Source organism: Leucopleurus acutus, assembly GCF_964270905.1.
Source record: "Leucopleurus acutus genome assembly, chromosome: 13".
In the NCBI taxonomy this organism is placed as follows: Eukaryota; Metazoa; Chordata; class Mammalia; order Artiodactyla; family Delphinidae; genus Leucopleurus; species Leucopleurus acutus.
Genome location: NC_139155.1, coordinates 60,108,910 through 60,130,575, shown reverse-complemented (window position 1 = coordinate 60,130,575; position 21,666 = coordinate 60,108,910). Strand labels below are relative to the sequence as shown.

At 48.3% G+C, this 21,666-nt stretch overlaps 1 protein-coding gene across 2 annotated transcripts in view; it reads right to left on the bottom strand.

Moving 5' to 3' along the window:
• The window catches only part of MTCL1 (microtubule crosslinking factor 1), a gene marked incomplete at both ends in the record, with an annotated part of 121,892 nt that overhangs the window by 50,801 nt on the left and 49,425 nt on the right, over positions 1–21,666 (bottom strand). For both annotated transcript variants that reach the window (XM_082853445.1, XM_082853446.1), the window contains one exon: positions 447–506. In XM_082853445.1, coding sequence (XP_082709571.1) covers positions 447–506 — 60 coding nt within the window. The remainder of the gene's footprint in view (positions 1–446; positions 507–21,666) is intronic.

Genomic DNA, 21,666 nt, shown 5'->3' with positions numbered 1-21,666 from the left:
TAGAACACCTTGTTTTCAATTAGGACAATTTAAGACACCCTTCAGTTTGTGCATTAAAAAAAAAACCAACACTCAAAACGATGCTTTATGGATGACCCGACACAACGGCAGCTGTGCTCTTTTACTGCTTTACTGCGTGAATGTCTTCGAGGCCAGAACACCTGCCGCCAGCTGTGAGCATGGCAGAGCCCTGCCTGAACGGCACGCAATTATGCTGCTCAGGAAGCCAGTTTGCTCCCCTCCTTCTTGAAGAAACCACCAGCTGATCGGTGCGAGAAACAAGAGAGCTGTTGGTTTGGGAAGACAGTTTTCACCCCACAGAGGCTTTGGATGAGTCCAGATGTTGGGGCAGCTCATGTTTCTTGGACGATATTGAAGGTGACACTAACCCTTGAGAAAATTCAAAATGAGGAGACGTCGTAACATGAGAGTGGAACGCTGCTTACCTGAGTGAAGGCTTTCTTTTCTTTGTACGTTTCCCGGCTGCCTCTTCTCTTCAGGGAACTCTGAAATAGATCCAGGTGACATTCTGTTACGGAGGAGGGGGGGTCACACGGGGGAGCCGGCACTAGGTGGCAGGTCCCCGCTGGGAGGGGACACACACAGTGGACGGAGGCTCTTTTTGTCACTGGAATCAAGAAACAAACTAGAGTCAACAATATAAAGGCAGTCGGGGGAATTCCCTAGTGGTCCAGTGGTTAGGACTCCGAGCTTTCACTGCCGTGGCCTGGGTTCAATCCCCGGTCAGGGAACTAAGATCCCACAAGCCACGCGGCACAGCCAAAAAAGTATGTAAATATAAATATAAAAGAATACAATACAATACAGTAAAGGGAGCTGGGTGAGCTCAGGGAGGCCTTCGCATCCTGAGGGGCTTTAAGTCCTGATTATTGGATTTGGGGTTTTCCCCAATCCTTCAGTTTCGTGAAGGAGGGAGTCTTGGGTCACTGTGACTGTGGAGGGGAGACGGGAAAAGGAAAAGGGTAGGAAGTTTTGGGTAAAAGATATGTAACGTTTCTGGAGCTGCCTTACCTTCTGAATTATGTTTTGTTTGGGCTAATATCAAAATGAATTACCATTTCCTGAGTACCTGTGGTCAGCAGTGAGGTGAAAAGTGGTCGGAGGGAGAGACGGTGGCCCTTGTTTACGGAGAATCCAGGTTGCGACATTCTCCACGACCCCACGCCAATTCCTGATTAAACATATCTCTTAGGTCTCAGCGAGTTCATCATTTCTTCATGTGAGAAGCGGCCAGGCTGGGTCCCCGCCTAGTTTTACATGCGTTACAGCGCACCTTTGCCTGCTATGGGCAAGAAGTGTGTCTGAAGTAAATCAGAAGGCCAAGGGATGCCTGAGACAGGAGCACAGGGAGGCAAGGCAGTTCCCGCTCACGCCAAGTGCGGAGACAGAAAGAACGGCTGGAAGGAGAGCCAGAAGCTCTGAAGGGAAGACAAAGGAACTTGAAACCCGAAAGGATGGGTGTAATCACAGCACAAGTTACAAGAAAGCAGTTTGGAAAGTTAAGAGACTCCCCCACGGCCAGCTTCACCTGAATGAGGGGGACCGGGGTCCCCTGGGAGCTGACCCAGAGAGGGGCAGTGCCCTCTCTGCTTCGTACCTTTGCTGCACCCCGCACACCGCCCAGCCTGGGAAGGAGGCTCTCCTGCAAGTCGCCTGCGTGACATCAGATCTCAACGCTAATTCACTCAGTTCTGTGTGCATTACAGTGTCTCGATGTCAGAAGGTTAGACCGTGCCATTTATTGGATGAATTTCAGGGTTAAGAAACAACTGAAATTCTAGCTGCCCCTGAGCCTCTCGGAGGCTGGAGGCCTGGGGAGAAAGGTAACTGAGATAAGGGATGAGAAAGTAGAGAGTCAGCACGGGGTGTGGGCGCTCCCCGGCCAGCCAAGGGGGGGGGGAGGCTTGTCCCTAAAACCCCAGCTGCAGAAGCGGCTTTCCTTCCTTTAGCTTTTTCTGTAAAAGCAGGGTCAGACTACAAAGAGAATCACCATCTCCTCCAACAGGTGACGTTGAGCCTGTCTTAAGAAGGGCTTGAGTTTTTGTACCCATTGTAAGTAGGTTTTCCAAGATTCTTCACGCTGCAGTGAAGGAGTTTCTTTGATCTGAATGAGCCGAGTGAGATGAACGCTTCCGACGACTCACTATAGAGAAGAGTTACGATAAAGCATCAGGGAGAGCGGCTGTTCCCGGGGCTTCAGCCTGAGGGGTTTAATTCTGGGGCTGTGGTCGCAACCAGGGCCCACAGTGACTGCAGCAAGCCAGCCTTCTGCAGGCCGCCCTCTCGCATCACATCTTCCAAGAAACGGAAAACAGATTCTGCACTTGCTGAAAGAAAACTGTCTGGAAGCCAGAGGAAGGCTAGAAGGGGAGACAGAAGTTTCTGAAAATCTATGCAGAATCACAGTTGCTGCATTTCGGTGCTGGAGGAAGGGGCGCTTTCTGGGGGAGCTCCCGCTGGAGGGGCCCGGGCACAGATTCCTCTGACCCGCCCGGGTGCCTTTTTCCCTTGCCCTGCCCTGAGCAAAACTGCCAGAGTCCTGTGATCCATCTAGCGAATCAGGGAACAGGCAGGAGTTTGTGGGACCCCCAACATAGATCTCAGCCACAGTGGCAACTACAACAAGAAACACTGCAAGGATTGAGATTAACCAGCAATTAAGAAACCATAAAACTTTGCTGATGGACATAAATGAATGCTAGATGTTGTCTGATGGGAAGACCTATGTTACAAAGATGTCACATTTTTCCCAAATAATTTTATAAGTCATTTTAACCAAACTCCTCTGTCTCCATATATACATAGTGCAACATATATACACACAAATAGTATGTGTGTGTGTGAGTATATATACATACACACACAAATACTTTTTGTATATTTGTAAGGGAGATAAGAGGATGGAAGGACTTGACAAAAAGATTAAAAATTCAACTAGATCAGGGATAGGCCAACTTTGGCCATCAGCACCAATGAACCCACAGCCTCTTCTGTGACTAAGTTATACTGGAGCACAGCCTCATCTATGGATCAGAAAAAACCAGATCTATACCATGTATTTTAAAAAATTCCAGATGATTTAAAAATCTAAATGTAGAAATCACACACACACACAAAATCCCAGAAAGAAAGAGATGAATTTCTATTTGTTCTGGGGGCATGAACGTTATAAACACAAGAAACGAAAGCTGAAACATCCAAGGAAAAGATAGAGTGGATTTATAAGATTAAAATATTTTTATATTATCAAAATAAACCCCTTACAGTATTAAAAAGCAAATGATAAAATGGAAAAAAAGATTTTTCAAACACAAGACAGACAAAAGAATACTATTTGGCAAGCAATAAAACCATCTTAATAAGAAAATAAACAAATGGCCAATAAACACGATGACTAGTAATTAAAACAACAAGGTATTGTCTCTCACTTCGAGATTTATGGACCAAAAGAAGTATGACATCCAGTGTTAGCAAGTATCCCCAGAGGCCGCCGCCCCCGACCGATCCGCGAGTCAGGGGCCGGCGAGGGGTCCTATAGCACGTCCAGTGGGCAGCTCAGCCTGACAAGTGCATATATCGTCAGCCAGGAACCCCACCTCTGGGAGCGTACCCTAAGGAAAAACGCAGAGATCTGTGTGAAGACTTGAATGAATCAAGAGTGCTCGTGACAGTACCTTTTATAATAGTAAATGAATACTGTGTAGGTTATTAAAATGAGGTTTTTGAAGAATACTTAAAGATGCCAGAAATATAATACATTAGAAGGAAGATGCAGATGACAAACACCATGTATTTTGTGACTTCACTTTATATCTAATAAGTTATAAGTATGCCTATGGGGAAGGGGGGTGGGATGAATTGGGAGATGGGGATCTACGTATATACACTACTGATACTATGTATAAAATAACTAATGAGAACCTACTGTACAGCACAGGGAACTCTACTCAATGCTCTGTGTTGACCCAAATGAGAAAGAAATCCAAAAAAGAGGGGATATATGTGTATGTATAACTGATTCATTTTGCTATACAGCAGAAACTAACAACATTGTAAAGCAACTCTACTCCAATAAAATTTTTTTAAAAGTATGCATATGCATTACATGTGTATGTGAGAAAAGTAAACTAGAGAAATGTATATCAGAATGTTAATAGCGATCCTCTTCGGATGATAGAATTATGAGTGAGTCAATAATTTTCTTTTTTGGGGCTTTTCAAAGTCTCCAAATTATCTACAGTGAACACTATTTCCTTTGCAATTAAAAAAAACACAAAAAACAGGAAATTAGAATCCATTTGTAAAGAGGTCAGAGAAAAGAGGCTATCGCTGATGTCCTACGTAGGGTTTCAGTAGCGCTTCATTAGAAGTTATCTGCCAACTTCTGGGTCTCTTTCCATAAAATGATATTGTTTTTATTAGTCTGGTCCTTGAGGTATGACTGGTACATATACGGTTGGTGAAAAAGACCAGGAAGCCCCCCGAGGATAGCAGGAAGCGGCCAGGTACTCCACGGCACTGCAGGCAGGTGCCAAGCCGTCCTGAGCCCCCGGCCGGGGTGCAGGCCCCTCTGCGCTTGCGCCTCGAGTCTCGCCCAGGCAGGGATCTGTGCTCTGGGTGCACTGGCTGGGGACCCTGGGTACAGAAGGAGTTGTATGAGCATCATGGCCGGTTCACCCCTCTGGATGACTCAGATCCAGTGGAGTGTATCTACCAAGAAACAGTAAGGAAAGGGGTGAATGCTGACTATCAAATAAACACAACCCAGAAGGGCGGCTCCCCTCTGATTCGGTCCACTCTTCCTTTTTAGTCTGGCCAACTGCCAACAAATCAACTCTCAATTCCTACTGAGAAGGGAAAAAAATTGAGTTTGAATCCAAATTGAATCCATCTACGCTGATGCATTTGCTGAGTACTGAACGTGATTAAATAAAACATGAAGTTTAGGCAATTTGGACTTGAATGTCAATTCTTAACGCTTCCTACTTTAAGTGAGCCCGTTTCTTCCAAGCGATTTCAGAAAAACTAACAAGCTCTCCATTGCTACAACGTTTCAGAGACAGGCTTTGGGCTTAAAATTTAGATTGGGAGTAAAAGGAGGCAGATGGCCCCCACTTGCCACACCTAGAGAAGGCCCTCGCACAGAAACGAAGACCCAACACAGCCAAAAATTAATTAATTAATCTTTAAGAAAAGGAGGCACATGAAATTTAGAATGCTGTAAATCATGAGTCAGTATGGGAAGAGTAGGGATGGAAGCAGAAGATTTCAGAATTCTTAGATTCTTATTATTTAGAAAGTTGTTTGGATATGGGGGGCTGATTTGCAGCACACAGTTATACCATCAGAATAAGAAAATGAAGGTGCCTAGATCTTCTTCCTTTTAGGAAGACATTATCAGGGTTCATTTCTCCCACATTACAGTTCTCGTTATGTTAAGAGATGCGAAGGAAAGGGATTACCAGGTTCTCCTCCAGCCGGAAGCACGAGGTCCCGGCTGGCGGACGTTCCCTTCCCTTTCGTCTTCTCCACTGGCCCCTAAACATCTCCCAGGGAGACTGGTTCCCTTCACTCTGCTGAAGTCAGCTGCACCACAGTTACACCGCTGGCTCCAATACACAAAAGCCCCTGGGATTCTGGGGAAAACCCTCCAAGGCCGCAGTGGGAAGGACACCTTTCTCCTCGGCCTGCCTGGGAGGATAGTTACGATGTTAACAACTGCCTCTTGTCGGACGCTTATTCGTGTCAGGCCGGATGAACTCTCTCCATACATGTAACCTTATTTACTTCTCACAGAACCCCGAGATATATGATGTATAACATATGCTCTTATCACCGGTTAACAGACAAGAAGACACAGAAGTCAGGTCATGTTTCAAGGTCCCCCAACTTGGAGGTGGGGCACCAGCCTCACCCTGACTCCTAGCCCTCTGACCCACAGAGCCACGCTCCAGGCCCAACAGCCCAATCTCCCCATTTGGTCTGGTTTTCTTTTTGTCTTCTTGAGGCTTCTGAGACCCAAATGGCTGGGGTTTTTTCATCCAACTAGTCTCTCCTTTCTTTAGTAAAAGAGCACTAAGGACTATTACAGGAATGGTTGCAAACTGCTAAACTCACGAGGTACCTCGAAGCAGTGAAATATTTGCTGGCGCTCTTGATGATTTCCAAAGGATCTGAGGCTGCAGACAGCAAAAGTCCTTACTTGGAAAAGACAGAAAACTCATTATCAGAGGACAAAATACCACAAAGTAAATGAGGAGGAGAGGAGGAAAGTTATACTGAGCCGCTTCGGCAGAAGAAAGGTACAGCTGGGTGGGGACCCCTCAGCCACGATGCAGAGGGGGAGGCCAGGGGAGCAGCTGCCCAGTCACACGCCACACGCCACACCATCCAGGGCCGTGAGGCCCGCTCGGATGGATGGGGACCGCCAGCACACCCAGCCTATCAGACACCACTTTCTCCTGGGAGAAGAAAGGACACGATGATAAAAATGACAAGTCACAGGGCTTCCCTGGTGGCGCAGTGGTTGAGAGTCCGCCTGCCGATGCAGGGGACGCGGGTTCGTGCCCCAGTCCGGGAAGATCCCACATGCCGCGGAGCGGCTGGGCCCGTGAGCCATGGCCGCTGAGCCTGCGCGTCCGGAGCCTGTGCTCCGCAGCGGGAGAGGCCACAGCAGTGAGAGGCCCGCGTACCGCAAAAAAAAAAAAAAAAAGACAAGTCGCTGCTCATGCAAATTTGGGGACTGTGACACATACATGATTTGTAATAGGGCTGGTGGATTCATTTTAAACCTTAGAGACACGTGTCTGGAGGCCTAGTAATAAGACAATTGTTGGTTAAACCACGTCACAGCACAGTACTCTCAACCAGACATCACAAAATAGAGATGGTAAAGTAAAACTACAAATTATCATTAATACATGAAAAGAAACATGAAAAATCATGACTACTGGAAGACCAAAATGATGATTACAGCAAAAACAAAGTGTCCGTTCCCCAGATTATAGGAATCTCAACTCTCGTCGTGCACATACACATGTAGGAACTCAGCCACACCACCAAGCATTACATGAAATACTGAATTAGAATCCACATTTCAGAAGCCTCTGACTCACTTAGTAGGTGATCAGTAAGGCCCTTGGGCATTCACGGAGGCTGCAAATCTATAGAAATGGTTCCCATTTGCCTATCAGAACTGAAGAGAAAGCTCGTGTATTTTTTTTTTTTTTTTTTTTTTGCGGTACGCGTGCCTCTCACTGCTGTGGCCTCTCCCACCGCGGAGAACAAGCTCCGGGCCCAGCCGCTCCGCAGCATGTGGGATCCTCCCGGACCAGGGCACGAACCCGTGTCCCCTGCATTGGCAGGCGGGCTCCCAACCACTGCGCCACCAGGGAAGCCCAAGCTCGTGTATTTTTAAAAATAATCTGTTCCTGGCTCCCACTGGTCTACTGGAAAGAAATCTACTCGCCCGTCCTTCAAGAGAGGCCAACTATTTCCTATTCTGATGAAATACAGAAGTTAGAAGTACTTTGAAAAACAAAACCAAAAAATACAAATAAATGATATATTCAAGTGTTGCCCCCTTTTCAGAGAACATTCATCACTGATTTTTTTTTTTCAGGTGCATGACACATGAGAAAATACTTGGCACTCGAAAAGAGCACAGGGAACAGTTCTGATTTACTTACGATTCTATTTCACAATAATCTGCCATTGCACCCTGTGGACCTTCTAATGTGACTTGAGCATTGTTCTAAATCACAGACCTCACTGTTGTACTATTACAATGTATGCACATATTTGTCAAAAGTCAGGGAATATAAACTTAAGACGTGTGCATTCACTATACGTAAATTAACTCAAAAAAAGTATCAGCAAAAATTAAGCTCCAGTTAACAACGTGTATTGAGGGAAAAGTGGTGTCTACATTTTCAAATGCATCAAAAAAAAATATGGGTTAATAGATGGATGAGTGAGATATTTGATAAATACAGTAAAATGCTGAGGTAGAATACAGGTGGTGACTATACAGGTGCTCACTAGAAAATTCCTTGAACTTTATGTTTGAAAACGTTCATAATATTCAGAAGGAAAACATGCACGTTTCCAATTTCACTGAAAACAGTTAATATAATATTGCATCGCCATTATAAATGATTACTAAAACATTTTAATGACATGAGAAATTTCCCACAAAATGCCAACCTTTGAAACGCAGGATGAAAAACAAATTTAATATAATCTCATCAAGATTAAATATTTCTGTCTTTGAAATGTTTAGAAGCAAATATTACACTAAAATGCTAACAGGTCTTATCAATGGGCAGTAGAATTATGAATGACTTCATGTTTTTCTTCATAGATTTAAAAAATTTCTCTGAAAGAGCCAAAATTCATATGTTATTTTTTTGGATCAGAAAAGATGTTATATTTTGGAAACAACAGAATTGACTCGTGATGCAAGCACCCGGCTACACCGAATGCTGCAGTGGACAGATCTGATGGACCGAGAGCCCTGAAGCCAGGTAGAAATGAACAGGAAATGAAACTGGAGGATTAGTCCCCCGGGGAAGGATTAGCACTGTGCTGCTGGGGATTATCAAATGCATCTTTGCACAAAGGACAAGGAAGGGCCTAATGGACATTTGGGGAGGGCAGATGGCTCAGATGCTAGTTGCCCTCCCGGGCTGATGGCTTCCTCTCCAAGAGGCTCCCCCGCAGACCGAGGCCGACGTGCTGACCCACGTCTGCCCGGAAGCCCTGTTGTCTGGAGCCATCGCTCAGCCCCGTGGATCACCCACCAAAAGGCTCTGAAATCTCCAAGTGTCCCTCCTAGGGCTCTGCACAAAGCCAGTCCCGCCCCTTGGGTACATCTTCAGCGATTCTCATCTCCAAGCTGTGGCTACCTGGATTCCCAACTCTGACACCAAGCACACGCTCCACGCGATTTAAGGGCAGTGGGGATGCCTGCACCGTGATTTCACGAGGGAGCAAAGGCTCTCCGTATTCTCCATGAGCCTCCAGCACCTTCGGGGAACTACAGATGATTCAATTAGCCAAGACCAGGCCCTGACCTGCGGGAAGAGGGCAGGATGCTGCTTGCTACCGCAGTGTGAGAATAGCCCTGGACGCCTGAGGGCTGCTGGGGCCATGGACGGGCCGCCAGCCCAGCCTGCTGAGCTGGGCCAGCAGCGAGCACTGCGGGGAGAAAAGTGCTCCCAGGGGGACGTAACCCCGGGCTCAGGACAGGCCAGAGAAGCAGAGGGAGGGCGGCCCTGCTCCCCCTGCCCAGCGGGACCCAGCCTTGTCCCTGGACGGCCCCAGGCAAGGCTAGAGCTATGGGGCTAGGAGCAGGCCTCCTGTGGAAGAATAAAAACAGCCCTGGTTCAGGTGATTAAAAGCAAAGAAGCCAGGTTTACTGTCTAGGTGGTGCTGTCTTTTGTGAACACACAGGCTATGAGGCCGGCCGCCCCAAACCACACATATTTCTGCCAGCAGATGACAGCACAGAACTTCCCAGACGGTGTTTACAAGCGCGATTGGCTGCCAGACCAGGTGTTTCCACTGCAGCCCCTCAACCGCCAGAGCAGGGTGGCCAAGGTCAGAGCCGCCATCACCTGCAAGTCCCCCCTCGGCCCGCCAGGCCCCAGGCTCTGACTCGGCGACCACGTCAGAGAGCCCCAGGAGCTGTCCTGCAGCCCAGCGGCACTCCCTGCGGGGAGCTCTCCTCTCCCGCAAAGAGCCCCGGCAGCTCGTGTCTTGCCGAGGATGGAACATCGTGGACGAGACTCTCTGGGAATGATGCAGGTGGCCCGTGAGGTATCACTCCACGGCGTGGCACTGGGGACACGCAGGGCTGCAGGCCTGATGCCATCTTGTGTGTGGCATCCGCTTTGTGCTGTTGCAACCACTGCAGTCTAGCTGCTTGTCTTCTAAATGACACCAAACCTATAACCCGCTTCTCCCATGAAAAGCCACTCGGAGAAAATCCAGATGTTGTTAGATGTTTACACGTAAGCCATCAAAACAGAGATGACCTCATCTAGGTATAAAGGGAAAGACCGTTCTTTATTCGCGGAGCATCTTACGACAATGGCTCCTCCCTGGCTGCCTGTAGACCCATTTGTGCAACAAGCCTGGTTCTAATGGTTTCTGAATTGACAGAGGAAAGGGCTTGATCAGGAAGTACCATCTGCCTGAGAGCTTGGTCCTGCCTCCTCCCTGGACGCAGCTCCCGTGGCCGTTCCTGCTGGGACAGGCTGCTCACCCCTGACAAGCCTGCGTACCTGTCCTGCGCCATCGCGTGCCCAGAGATGAGGGCAGATGTGCCAGGTCCTTCCAAGCTCTAGATTCTCTGATTCTGCCGTTCAGCAAAACCACTCCCACCCAAAGCAGACTGGGCTGGGGGAGGGTGACACGGGCCTGGAACCGCACAGGTGTTGGCACCGCACCCGGATGGAGAGCGGGGCTCGTGGTCCCCCAGGACCAGGAGAAAACCGAGGCCTGAAAGGTTGCCGAATGCGCCCAGGACATCGGGAGGTGGTGGTGGGGGAGGGGGGAGTCCCAGCTCCGCCTGGGGTGCTTGGCTGGACGCGACCACCACAGCTGCCTCTGGAGGGCAGGAACCAGGCCACGGAGAGCTCGGAGTTGAGGGTCTCTGCTCTGCCCACGCCGTTTACATAAAAAGGAAATTCTGATACGCGGACGAACCTTGAAAACATTACACCAGGTGAAATAAGCCAGACAACAAAAGGGCAAACATTGTACGAGTCCACGTATATGAGATACCTAGATTAGGCAAATTCATAGAGATGGAAAGTAGAATAGAGGCTCCCAGGGGCTGGGTGGGAGGATGAAGGGGCAGGGGAGGGCGGCTACTACTTAATGGGTACAAAGCTGCTGTTGGGATGATGAACGAGTTCTGAAAATAGTGATGGCTGCACAACACTGTGAATGTATTTAATGCCACTGAACTATACACTTAAAGAGGATTAAAACTGTAAACGTGATGTTACGTATATTTGACCACAATAAAAAAAACTAATTATGTCCAAAATTAAGAGCCATGACAAAGCACTCCAAACAAAACTCTATGGATTGCTATAGCTTCCATTTTGGGTGTCCCTGTAAGGTCCCTTGACTGATTTCACGTTCCATGTGTACAGTACTATACATTCTTTTTCTCCTTTTATGGCCAAGAAGCTAAGATTAGCCAGTACTGTTTTTAACCTGTAAAATATACATTCAGATGGACTCAAACTGTTTATAAATGTTTTGAAGGCAGCTTTTAAACTGTGACCTAAGCCTTAGCAAGCTTTTTCTCCAAGAGACTTATTTTTTTTTAAACAATGGCACACATTAAAAAATGTTTGCTTTATTATATCTTGAAGGGTAGTTTCTCCTCTACTGATGTTTCAAGTCACTATATTTTAATCAACTATTACTATTACACGCATGGTTTCTTCATAAGAAGTCAATACCTTCTCCCAATGATCGTAATTTATTTGTAGAAAAAGAAAATCTAAAATTTACCAGAGAATACTAGTGGTAGAAATTTTACTTGTTTTCACAAGAGTTCAAAATCCTAACACTCAGTAGAAGCAAAGCAGGAGGAGTACCTCCTACAATATTTTATATTTGCTTCTTATACATACACACACACGTATTTTGCTTCTTATGGAAATAGAGGAAGAAAAAAATGAAAGGGGTTAAGGAAGTTGGAAAGAAGAAAGGGAAGTGAATCCAAGCGTTATGTTCTAGCTCCAGACAGACCTCTGGCTGACGTGGACCTTGGCCTCAGGGTCAACCGACACGTTGAGATAATGACCCAGCTTTCCGATGGGGGAGTCAGGCAAACCTGATGAGGTGACAATACACCCAACTGGAGGGTCGTCATCAATGTATTGTGTATCTGATGACGTGTTCCATCAGAGCCAACGCGATCCGCCATCTGTCCTCACGGCATCCCCACTGGGGGGTGTTACTGTTCTCATCTCAGATGTGAAGGAAGCTCGGAGAACCTACTTTGCAGGATCCGCACCATACCACTCCCAGCCTGACTCTGCACAGAAGAGAGGCTGCCGGGGTCCTCGCCGCTGCCCACTGCTCTCCCACTCCAGGTGGCCTGGGAAACCGGCCCCCAACCCAGCAGAGGATGCAACAGGGAACAGTGTTCTGCCCTTCACGTTTTGGGGGCACAGAGGGGCCAGAAGCACAGACTAGAGTCGTTTCACGTTCGCCTCTCGTGGAGGCGAGAGGAAGGACTCCAAGGACTCCAGGAAGGACAGAAAGGACTCCATTCTGCAGCGTGCCCAGTGAGCAGACCAGAGCCCCCTGCGAGGCGGCCCCTGGAAAACCCTGGGTCCCACCCCATGCACCACCCTCTGTCGTGACCCCTCCCAAGCTCCCCCACTGTCCCCTCTCTCCCCTTCCAGTTTGGGGACCCTGCAGACCTGGTCTAGTGTTTTGTGTGTTACTGGTGGGCACAGAAATATACTATTATATATTATAATAATATATTATAATAACAGCTGGTCATGTATGGATGTGACACCCTGGAAATTTATGCCAGTTACATGCTTCTCCACAAATCCTGGGTTGGAGAGGACCACCGCCTTCTAATTAGGGTCTCATGACGGCTGGCATTCTGCTCTGTGAACCTCCTTTCTTCCCAGGAGATTGTTTCCACATCGTGACAAACGAAACCGCCCCATCAGAGGGGTCTCAGGGGGTCCTTTGGGGGAAACAGTCCCATGACAAAGCAAGGACAGGAGAAGGTTCAGCAGCTCTGTCGGAATTCCTCCTGAACCCGGCAGCGGGAGACCAGCTAGGCCTGAGGATGGACGAAAGCGCTGAGCTCGGGAAGAATCCTGAGGACCCGTCACGATTTCCTCCTGCCTGCCTTCACTTCCAGACCGTGAGCCACACGGATAGATGCGCTTCACAGACAGGCCTGCTCGGCAGCCTGGCGGGCTTTACACTGAATTTCAAGGCGCTCAGTGGAAAACAGTATGGAGGTTCCTCAAAAAACTGAACAGAGAGTTGCCACATGATCTAGCAATCCCACTCCTGGGCATATATCCTGACAAAACTATAATTTGAAAAGATACATGCACCCCTATGTTCACAGCAGCACTATTCACAATAGCCAAGACATGGAAACAACCTAAATGTCCATCAACAGATGAATGGATGAAGAAGATGTGGTACATATGTACAATGGAATATGACTCAGCCATAAAAAAGAATGAAGTGATGCCAGTTGCAGCAATGTAGATGGACCTAGAGATGATGATGCTAAGTATAAGAGAAAGACAAATACCATATGCTATCACTTATATGTGGAATCTAAAATACGACACAACTGAACTTATCTACAAAACAGATTGGCATAGACAACAAACTGGTGGTTGCCGAGGGGGAGGGGGTGGGGGACGGAAGGATTGGGAGTGTGGGATTAACGGAGGCAAACTATTACATATAGGATGGATAAACAACCAGGTCCTACTGTGTAGCACAGGGAGCTATATTCATTACCCCGGGATAAACCAAAATGGAAACGAATACGAAAAAGAATATACGTATAATTGAGTCACTTTGCTGTACACCAGAAATTAACAACACTGTAAATCAACTATACTTCAATTAAAAATATTTTTTTTCAGTTAAAAAAAAAGCGCTCTGCATCATTTGTGTGTGGCATCTGCTACTGAAGTCTTTCCACTCAAGGCACTTTTCCTCGCAAAGTGATCCCAAGTGTGGAATAAAACAGTAACCCCACCTCACAATACATTCCCCATCCCTCTGGGTCCTCTCCTTCTGCTCCTCTACTATTACTATCCCGGACTGAGGTTCCGGAGGAAGTATTTCACCATATTTTACAGTCTGCAGTAAGGGGAGAAAAAAGGAGGACTCTTTGAGAGAAATCTACCATGTTGGTATATTCAGCTCCCCCTCATCTCTATTTTGAAAGCCCTGCATTGGCTTGCCAGGGTATCAAGGACAATTTGCAATAATAGGGGTTTTTTGTTTTTTCTTTTTTGCGGTACGCGGGCCTCTCACTGTTGTGGCCTCTCCCGTTGCGGAGCACAGGCTCCGGACGCGCAGGCTCAGCGGCCATGGCTCACAGGCCCAGCTGCTCCGCGGCACGTGGGATCCTCCCGGACCGGGGCACGAACACGCGTCCCCTGCATCGGCAGGCGGACTCCCAACCACTGCGCCACCAGGGAAGCCCACAATAATAGAGTTTTGTTTCCTTGTGCCACTTATGATCGTCTATCTATTGTTTGATCGCAAACACTTGATAACAAGAATTCACAATTCATTGAGGCACTGGGGTTCCTGAGAGAAAAAGTGCCTCGGTATGTAATTAGCACAAATGGTTTTCAGGAAAATGTCAACAGCACAAAGTCACCCAATCGTAGTTCATGCAAGACCAGACTTTTATCGATGTATCAAGTCCTATGAGGCTAACTAGTACCCTAAGGCAGAAATGCCAAGCTCATCACAGATGAGATTAATCAGCCTGAGGAAATATCTACTGTCTTTGACCCTAAATCCCAAGGATTAAGGAAAACCCAGGTGATGGTTCCACCGTGATCTATAGAAGAACATGAAATTATTTCCACCTGGGAAATGTGAAGTGAGCCACAGATAACTAGGAAAAGCTTTCCGTGATGTCAGGCATAACTCCAGAGGGAAGGATTAGCAGAGGGGGTGCTACCATCTAATTTGAGTCATTTTTGCAAACATTTCTTTTATCTTTCTTGGATAAAAAGCTGACAAACCAATCTTTAAACACCTTGTTTAGCCAAATCTATAGCTGTTAAACCAGTTACAGGGGCTTCCCTGGTGGCGCAGTGGTTGAGAGTCCGCCTGCCGATACAGGGGACGTGGGTTCGTGCCCCGGTCCGGGAAGATCCCACATGCCGTGGAGCGGCTGGGCCCGTGAGCCATGGCCGCTGAGCCTGCGCGTCCGGAGCTTGTGCTCAGCAACGGGAGAGGCCACAGCAGTGAGAGGCCCGCGCATACCGCAAAAAAACAAACAAACAAACAAAAAAAACTTACAGAAAGAATGTCTATATCAAAAGAACATGGACATTTTATTGATACCAACAACACTGAAGACAACGACAGTATCTAATACAATAAAAACATATTGCTCTTAAAGAACTATGGACACTTCACCAGAGCACCGTCATTAGAAGACAATATTCCACTGTGACACTGTGATGTATAATAAGGAATATATATTTGGTCTTCACTGATATTTGCTCTTTCTGGCACGAAGCTCCAAAAACCCTTGGAATTTCCTAAGTGATGAGAGCAATAAAGGTGTCCTGATAATCCTAATAAATGCCTATCAAGCACCCTGAGTTTATGTTCACGAGGTGCCTTTTGGACCTAAGGATGGGGGCTGGTTGCCAGAGAAACCAATCATGTGATTAGGCCATGGGAACTTTCAGTCCCAATCCTCTGACCTCTGGGGAGGGGACAGAGGCTGCAGATCGAATCAACTGCCCATGTCAATGACTTAATCACAGTCGTTCCTACGTAACGAAACCTCCATAAACCCCCAAAAGGATGGGGTTCAGAGAGCTTCCGGGTTGGGGAACGTGTGGAGATTCAGGGAGAGTGGGGCCTGGACAGAGCACGGAGGCTGTGATTCCCTTCCTCATGCCCCGCCCTGCACACCTCTTCCCTGGCTGTTCCTCAGTTACATCCTTTTCTAATCAACTGGTATTGTAGGGAGTAGAATGTTCCTGAGTTCAGGGAGCCACTCGAGCAAATTAATCAAACTGCAAGAAGGGGGTCCTGGGAAACTCCATCTATAGCTGGTCCATCAGAAGCACAGGTAACCACCTGGACACGTGGCTGGCATCTGAAGGTGTGGCTGAGCCCTTAACCTGTGAAACCAGACGTCACCTCCAGGTAGACAGAACTGAGTTAATTCCTTGGTGGTGCAGTTGGGGGGATCACACGTTGGAACTGGTGTCAGAATCAGATCCTCACAAACACTGTCAGAACCACAAATGACCTCCTTTTTCTGTACGTGCATCTCTGAATATACCTTTGTGTTCGCCACAGATGTGCTTCTGCACCGGGACATGGGGTAGAAGGTGGAGCCTTAAGCCTTCCTGTTCCGGAGCCACGACGACCTCCCAGACCCTCCTCATCGCTTCTGACTGACCCCCAATAGTGGTAACACTTGAACTCCACCTGGACACAGGTCTCCATGCCCCCTGCCTCCTTAAAGGGGTTTACAGGATACAGGTCAACCTTCGTCCTGTCTGGAACCCCATTACCAGCCTCGTGAGCTCTGCCACGGGCTCTCTGGCTGACTGTGCCCGGGGCCTGAGCTGCCCCCTCACTGGTCATTAGGACATCAGTGGAGCCTTTGCCTGGCTCCAGCTGACCGGCTGGTATCAATTGATTAGGGGCTGGGGGACCGGATGAACCCGAGCAGGTGAAATCCAGCCAACATCAGGGAGAAGGGCTCCAGGAGGAGACCCCGCCCGCCGGATGCGTCTCTTGGCGTTCATGGCAGCGCCTTTGGGGCTTCGGAGCATTTTTTAAGCACTCTGCGGTTTGTGACCGTGATCTAGGTGCTTAAAGCGGACAACATCTGAATTCCAGGTAAAGACGCCCTCTCTCCTCTTTCACACTCTATCTTCTCCCTCTCCCTCCCTTGTAAAGTCTGTAAATTTTTTATATCCAAAAAGTTTGCCTTCCTCCTTCAATAGTCCTGAAACTCTGAGTGAGAAGTTGAATCTCTTGTTTTTGCTACACTCAATTCTTCATGGCTGGCGAGGGCTGAAATCCCACACTGCTTTGTAATGGAAAGAGACGAGGGCCCGAGTCCCCAAACTGCCTCGCTCCCTCTGGAAGGGCCCGGCTCCCTACAAAAGAGACCACAGCCTCGTGTGCTAAAGCTCAGGCACCCTGCTCCCAGGACAGAGCCTACGGCCCTCACTCCACGCCTGCTGGTTCTAACACTGAATACAAGCCCAGCACAACAGATGAGGGTAATCACACTTGTGTGCTGTGCTGTAACTTGCTGTACGAACCCCCATCCAGCCTGCCCCCCACACGGGACTATGTTCTCTCGGAGGGGGCTTGGACACTAAAAATAGTCCTGACCCTTCACAAAATAGGGCAGGTTGTCTTGGGGGCCCCGGAGAGATGTCCTGGAATCCTAAGAAGCTGCAGTGGCTTCCGGGGGATTTTCTGGGACAGAGTTGGTCCCAGGGGAGGCAAGGACACGGCTGCATGATGCCTTTGGAGTGTCCCTGGCAGACAGGAAGCCTTGCCGGGTCATCGCGCTCTCATAAGGAACGGCGCCTGTGCAGGCTGAGAGCATCGAGGACATACCAATTTTTTGTACTGATATGGTAGTTTTCATCTCAAATAAATCCTGGTTTACAAAACGACAATAACAGCCAAAAACCCAAAAAGCACTTGGGACCTTGGCATCAGAAAGCTTGAGTCCCGGACCTTGTCCTGTCGCTAGTTGTATGACCTCAGGCAAGGCCCTGGGCCACGCCGTCCCGTGGGTGGACGCCCCCCAGAGTGGAGGTGGGGAGCGAGGACGTGGCACGGATGTGCTCGGCATGACTCAAAGGTGCTACGTCGTTATGCAGCGTGTCTACGTCACAGGTTCCCAGAGACTCTAAAGTAATGATTTCAGTGATTTCAGCTTCAGTGTCGGCTGACCCCCTCCTGGTCAAGCCAGCTGCTCCCAGCCAGGGGGCTCTGACACTGTCGTGTGAAAATGACCAAAGAGCCAGTGTGGCCTTGGGGACATTTTCTGATGTGTGAGTTCCACCCGCGAGCAATTTCCTCCCACCAGAAAGCCTGAGGAACTAAACCCCTTTCCCACGGATACCCCTATGCTTCATGCCTGGGAGACAGAGACAGAGAACAAGAGAGCACACAAGACACAGCGAGGGGAGTCGGGTGGCACTATCAGGTAGCAGATATGTTGCAGAACTGCACGCACCTGCACTATAGCTGTTAGGACCCACGGTGCCTATGGCTACGGGAGTGCAGACCAATTAAAAAAATATGGAACCGGGACTTCCCTGGTGGTGCAGTGGTTAAGAATCCGCCTGCCAGTGCAGGCGACACGCGTTCAAGCCCTGATCCAGGAAGATCCCACAGGCCACGGAGCAACTAAGCCCGCGAGCCAGAACTACTGAGCCCATGTGCCTCAACTACTGAAGGCTGTGCACCTAGAGCCTGTGCTCCACAACAAGAGACGCCACCGCAGTGAGAAGCCCATACACCACAACAAAGAGGAACCCCGGCTCGCTGCACCTAGAGAAAGCCCGCGCGCAGCAACGAAGACCCAGTGCAGCCAACAATAAATAAATAAAATAAAAATACATAAAAAATATGTAACCACTCTTGATGGAAAGCGTACAAAATAATTTGGTTCACTTTTCTCTGGCATCATTGGTATTACATTATCAAGCACTGGATAGGTTTATTTTGGCGGCTTCACGGAAGCCTGCCTCATCATCCTAATATGTCAGAAAACCAAGGGCTAGGACTGAATCACCTACTTCCTCCGTATGCCCAATGGCACCTGGTAGAATGCTGTGCACACAGCGGTTATTTTATACGTGATTGTTTAAAAATAAAGGTGAGAGTAAGAGACGGAGGGGAGAACATTCTGCAAGCAGTTGTTTATAACACAGTCTGTAGGAAAAACAATAGGATTTTCAAATAGTTTGAGATAAGAATATATATTTTAAATTTGAGATATATAGCCAAATTACATGCTGTGAAATGGTCCTTTATTAAACAGACACAAATTTTTAACACTCTTTCCAGATTTTCACCTATAACATCATTATATTTACATTTTTACATCATCAGGAGATGGTATCTGTGGGCCTCTCACATACCTACACATTTTGTTGGGTGTGCCATGGATGCAAGGCTCGGGCCCAGTCTATACCTGGACCATTTTTCAGCGCTGTGTTTGCAGGGAGCAACCTTGAGGGATTCGGTAACATCTCCCTCTGCAACAGAGAGCAGGCTTGCCTACCATGTGCTATGACATAGTGGGTCGCTGCAGCTCAGTTCCTCAGCAGGGACACGAGCCCACTGTGACCGCAGCATCCGTCTGGGCCCATTGGGTCCTGCTCCCTAGACTTGGGGACCTGACTGGTGATACTGCCTGCTATGCCCCGAGTAATAAAGTCCTCTGTTTCTGACCCCAGAGTCTCACGTCAGCATCCCTGGAACTCTAACAGGCTAGCTTGCTGGCTCGTATCAATAAATCCCATGTCTGTCAATATCTTTACTTCAAATAACGATTGCGTGTTGCCTACGGACTTTATATTTGAATGAAAGGGAAACCACTAGATTCAAAGGTCACGCCTACAAGAGAATTTAGCATCTGATCCTTTAAAAAGGGATTTGAACTGGTGGTGAAAACCACCTTGCCCACCCTGGGCTCCTCCACGTGCAGCTCCGAGCGTGCACGAGGTCGCCCGTCGGTGATGCCATCAGCCCAGCCAGGGGACCCTACTGCCTGACTGGGGGTTTGGTCTCACCACTTCTCCTCTCATCCCCCTCTGAGGGCCCCCTGGCTCTGCTATGCCAACCTGTTTCCTGGCCTAGGGACCAAGAGAGTAAGAGTTCAAGTGCAGCCAGCCTCTGCCTTGGCTCAGTTCCACCCTGGCTCCCTGCAGAGACAGATCAGTACGGGCACGGTAGGTATGGCAGTGGTGCCCAAGTTTGCCCTCCGCAATCCCCGAGGCTTCTCACGGCCCAGTGCTTCTGCCTCCCCTGTGGTTTCTGGGCAAACCCTCCCCCGCTCATCCCTCCTGCAGGGCAGGGGCCCTGTGGTCCTGCAACAGCCCCTGTGTCCGGCAAGAGGGCGCCTGCACCCCCAAAGCAGCTCCACCATCCTTGAGGAGTGCCTAGATCAATGATCATCATTTCTAGAAATCACCTGCGACAATACTTTTCAATAACGTTCTACTGGGTTTAAAAAGTGGGAAAGTAGGGCTTCCCTGGTGGCGCAGTGGTTGAGAGTCCGCCTGCCGATGCAGGGGACGCGGGTTCGTGCCCCGGTCCGGGAAGATCCCGCATGCCGCGGAGCGGCTGGGCCCGTGAGCCATGGCCGCTGAGCCTGCGCGTCCGGAGCCTGTGCTCCGCAACGGGAGAGGCCACAACGGTGAGGCCCGCGTACCGCAAAAAAAAAAAAAAAAGTGGGAAAGTAGCCAGTAAGATTTTTAAACAGTTACCCCCAAAAACCTTAGAAGCACTCTGCACCTGGCCTAAAAACTACAGTGCACCTAAGACTAGACATATTTTCACTCTTTGTTTCATCTGCTCTTCTGTGTGGTTTTCTCTGAGACAAAGAGCCAGACCTGGCCTTTCTTAAACTTTCCTCCAAATAAACCTGGAAAAACAAGTCACAGTTGCTAGAGACAACGATAAAAGTTAAAAAAATGTTTTTTCTATTGAAGTTATCAACTGTCAGCTCTCTTTCCTTTATTATGCAACGAGTTAAAAAAAAAAAAGTTTAGCAGTCTGCAAAACTACTATCCAGTACTTGTAGTATGCAGATGATTCTTACACAGCGTGATGAAATTTACACGTCTTCCTCAAAATAACATTATTTAGCTGTTCTCACTTAAAACATTAGATGATGTTTGATTTTCTCGTTCTATAAGCCAACCCTGACCTCAGCCTCTTTACCCCAAATCAGCCCTCTCCATTTGCCATCAAGATGTCCCAGATTCAAAGCACTGGAGTCCTCACAACCTCTTCTCTTCCGTTCCGTCTTATCAATTCATCAACAGACCCCCTTTCAAGATACCCCCACCATATGTATCAGTCCCCCTCATTTCCAGCATCACTACCCTAAGCTAGGTCCTCAACACCTTACGCCCAGGTTAATAAAACAACTTTCCAGAGACAATATCATCAACTTCACCTGTCCCAGTGCCAAGCGTTTACTAATTTAATCTCATCTGCAGCATGACAACCAAAATAGAACTATTTTTTGTTGTGATGTCCCCTGTCAAAAAGCAGTGGCTCCTCTTTGGGCAGCGGCGGACCTCACTTGCCCTTCCTGCAGACCCCCCTGTATCTCACCCCCTACACCTGCCCTTCCTGCAGACCCCCCTGTATCTCACCCCTCCATCTGCCCTTCCTGCACTGGATATGCGGGATTCAAAACAATGAGAAAGGTTTGCTGCGTGTCTCTTTGGCTGTTGAAGGGCAAGGAGCAAACCCCTCCCCAAGAACAAAAAGCGCTTGCTTTTAGTGTTGACGTACGGGCAGTGAGTGTCAAAAACACCATCCCAGTGAGAAATTACAGCACAAAATTTAAATGCTCTTGTTCCAAAACACCACCAACCCATTCTGGAAGGACTGGGATGGCCACCTTTTGAGCACAACCCAGAACGGTAGTAACAGCATCGCTCGCATCCCCAGAAGCACGGCTAAAATATCACGTTACACTCCTGGGTGGTCATTGAAAGAGACGTGTTTAATGTCTCCTCACACAAAACTTAAAACAGAGAACCAAGCGCCTGGTGGAATAGTCTTCTGGAACCTGCTTTTGACAGAACACACACAAGCTATGTCCAAACATGTTAAAATTGCTTATAAACGTTCAAGTCA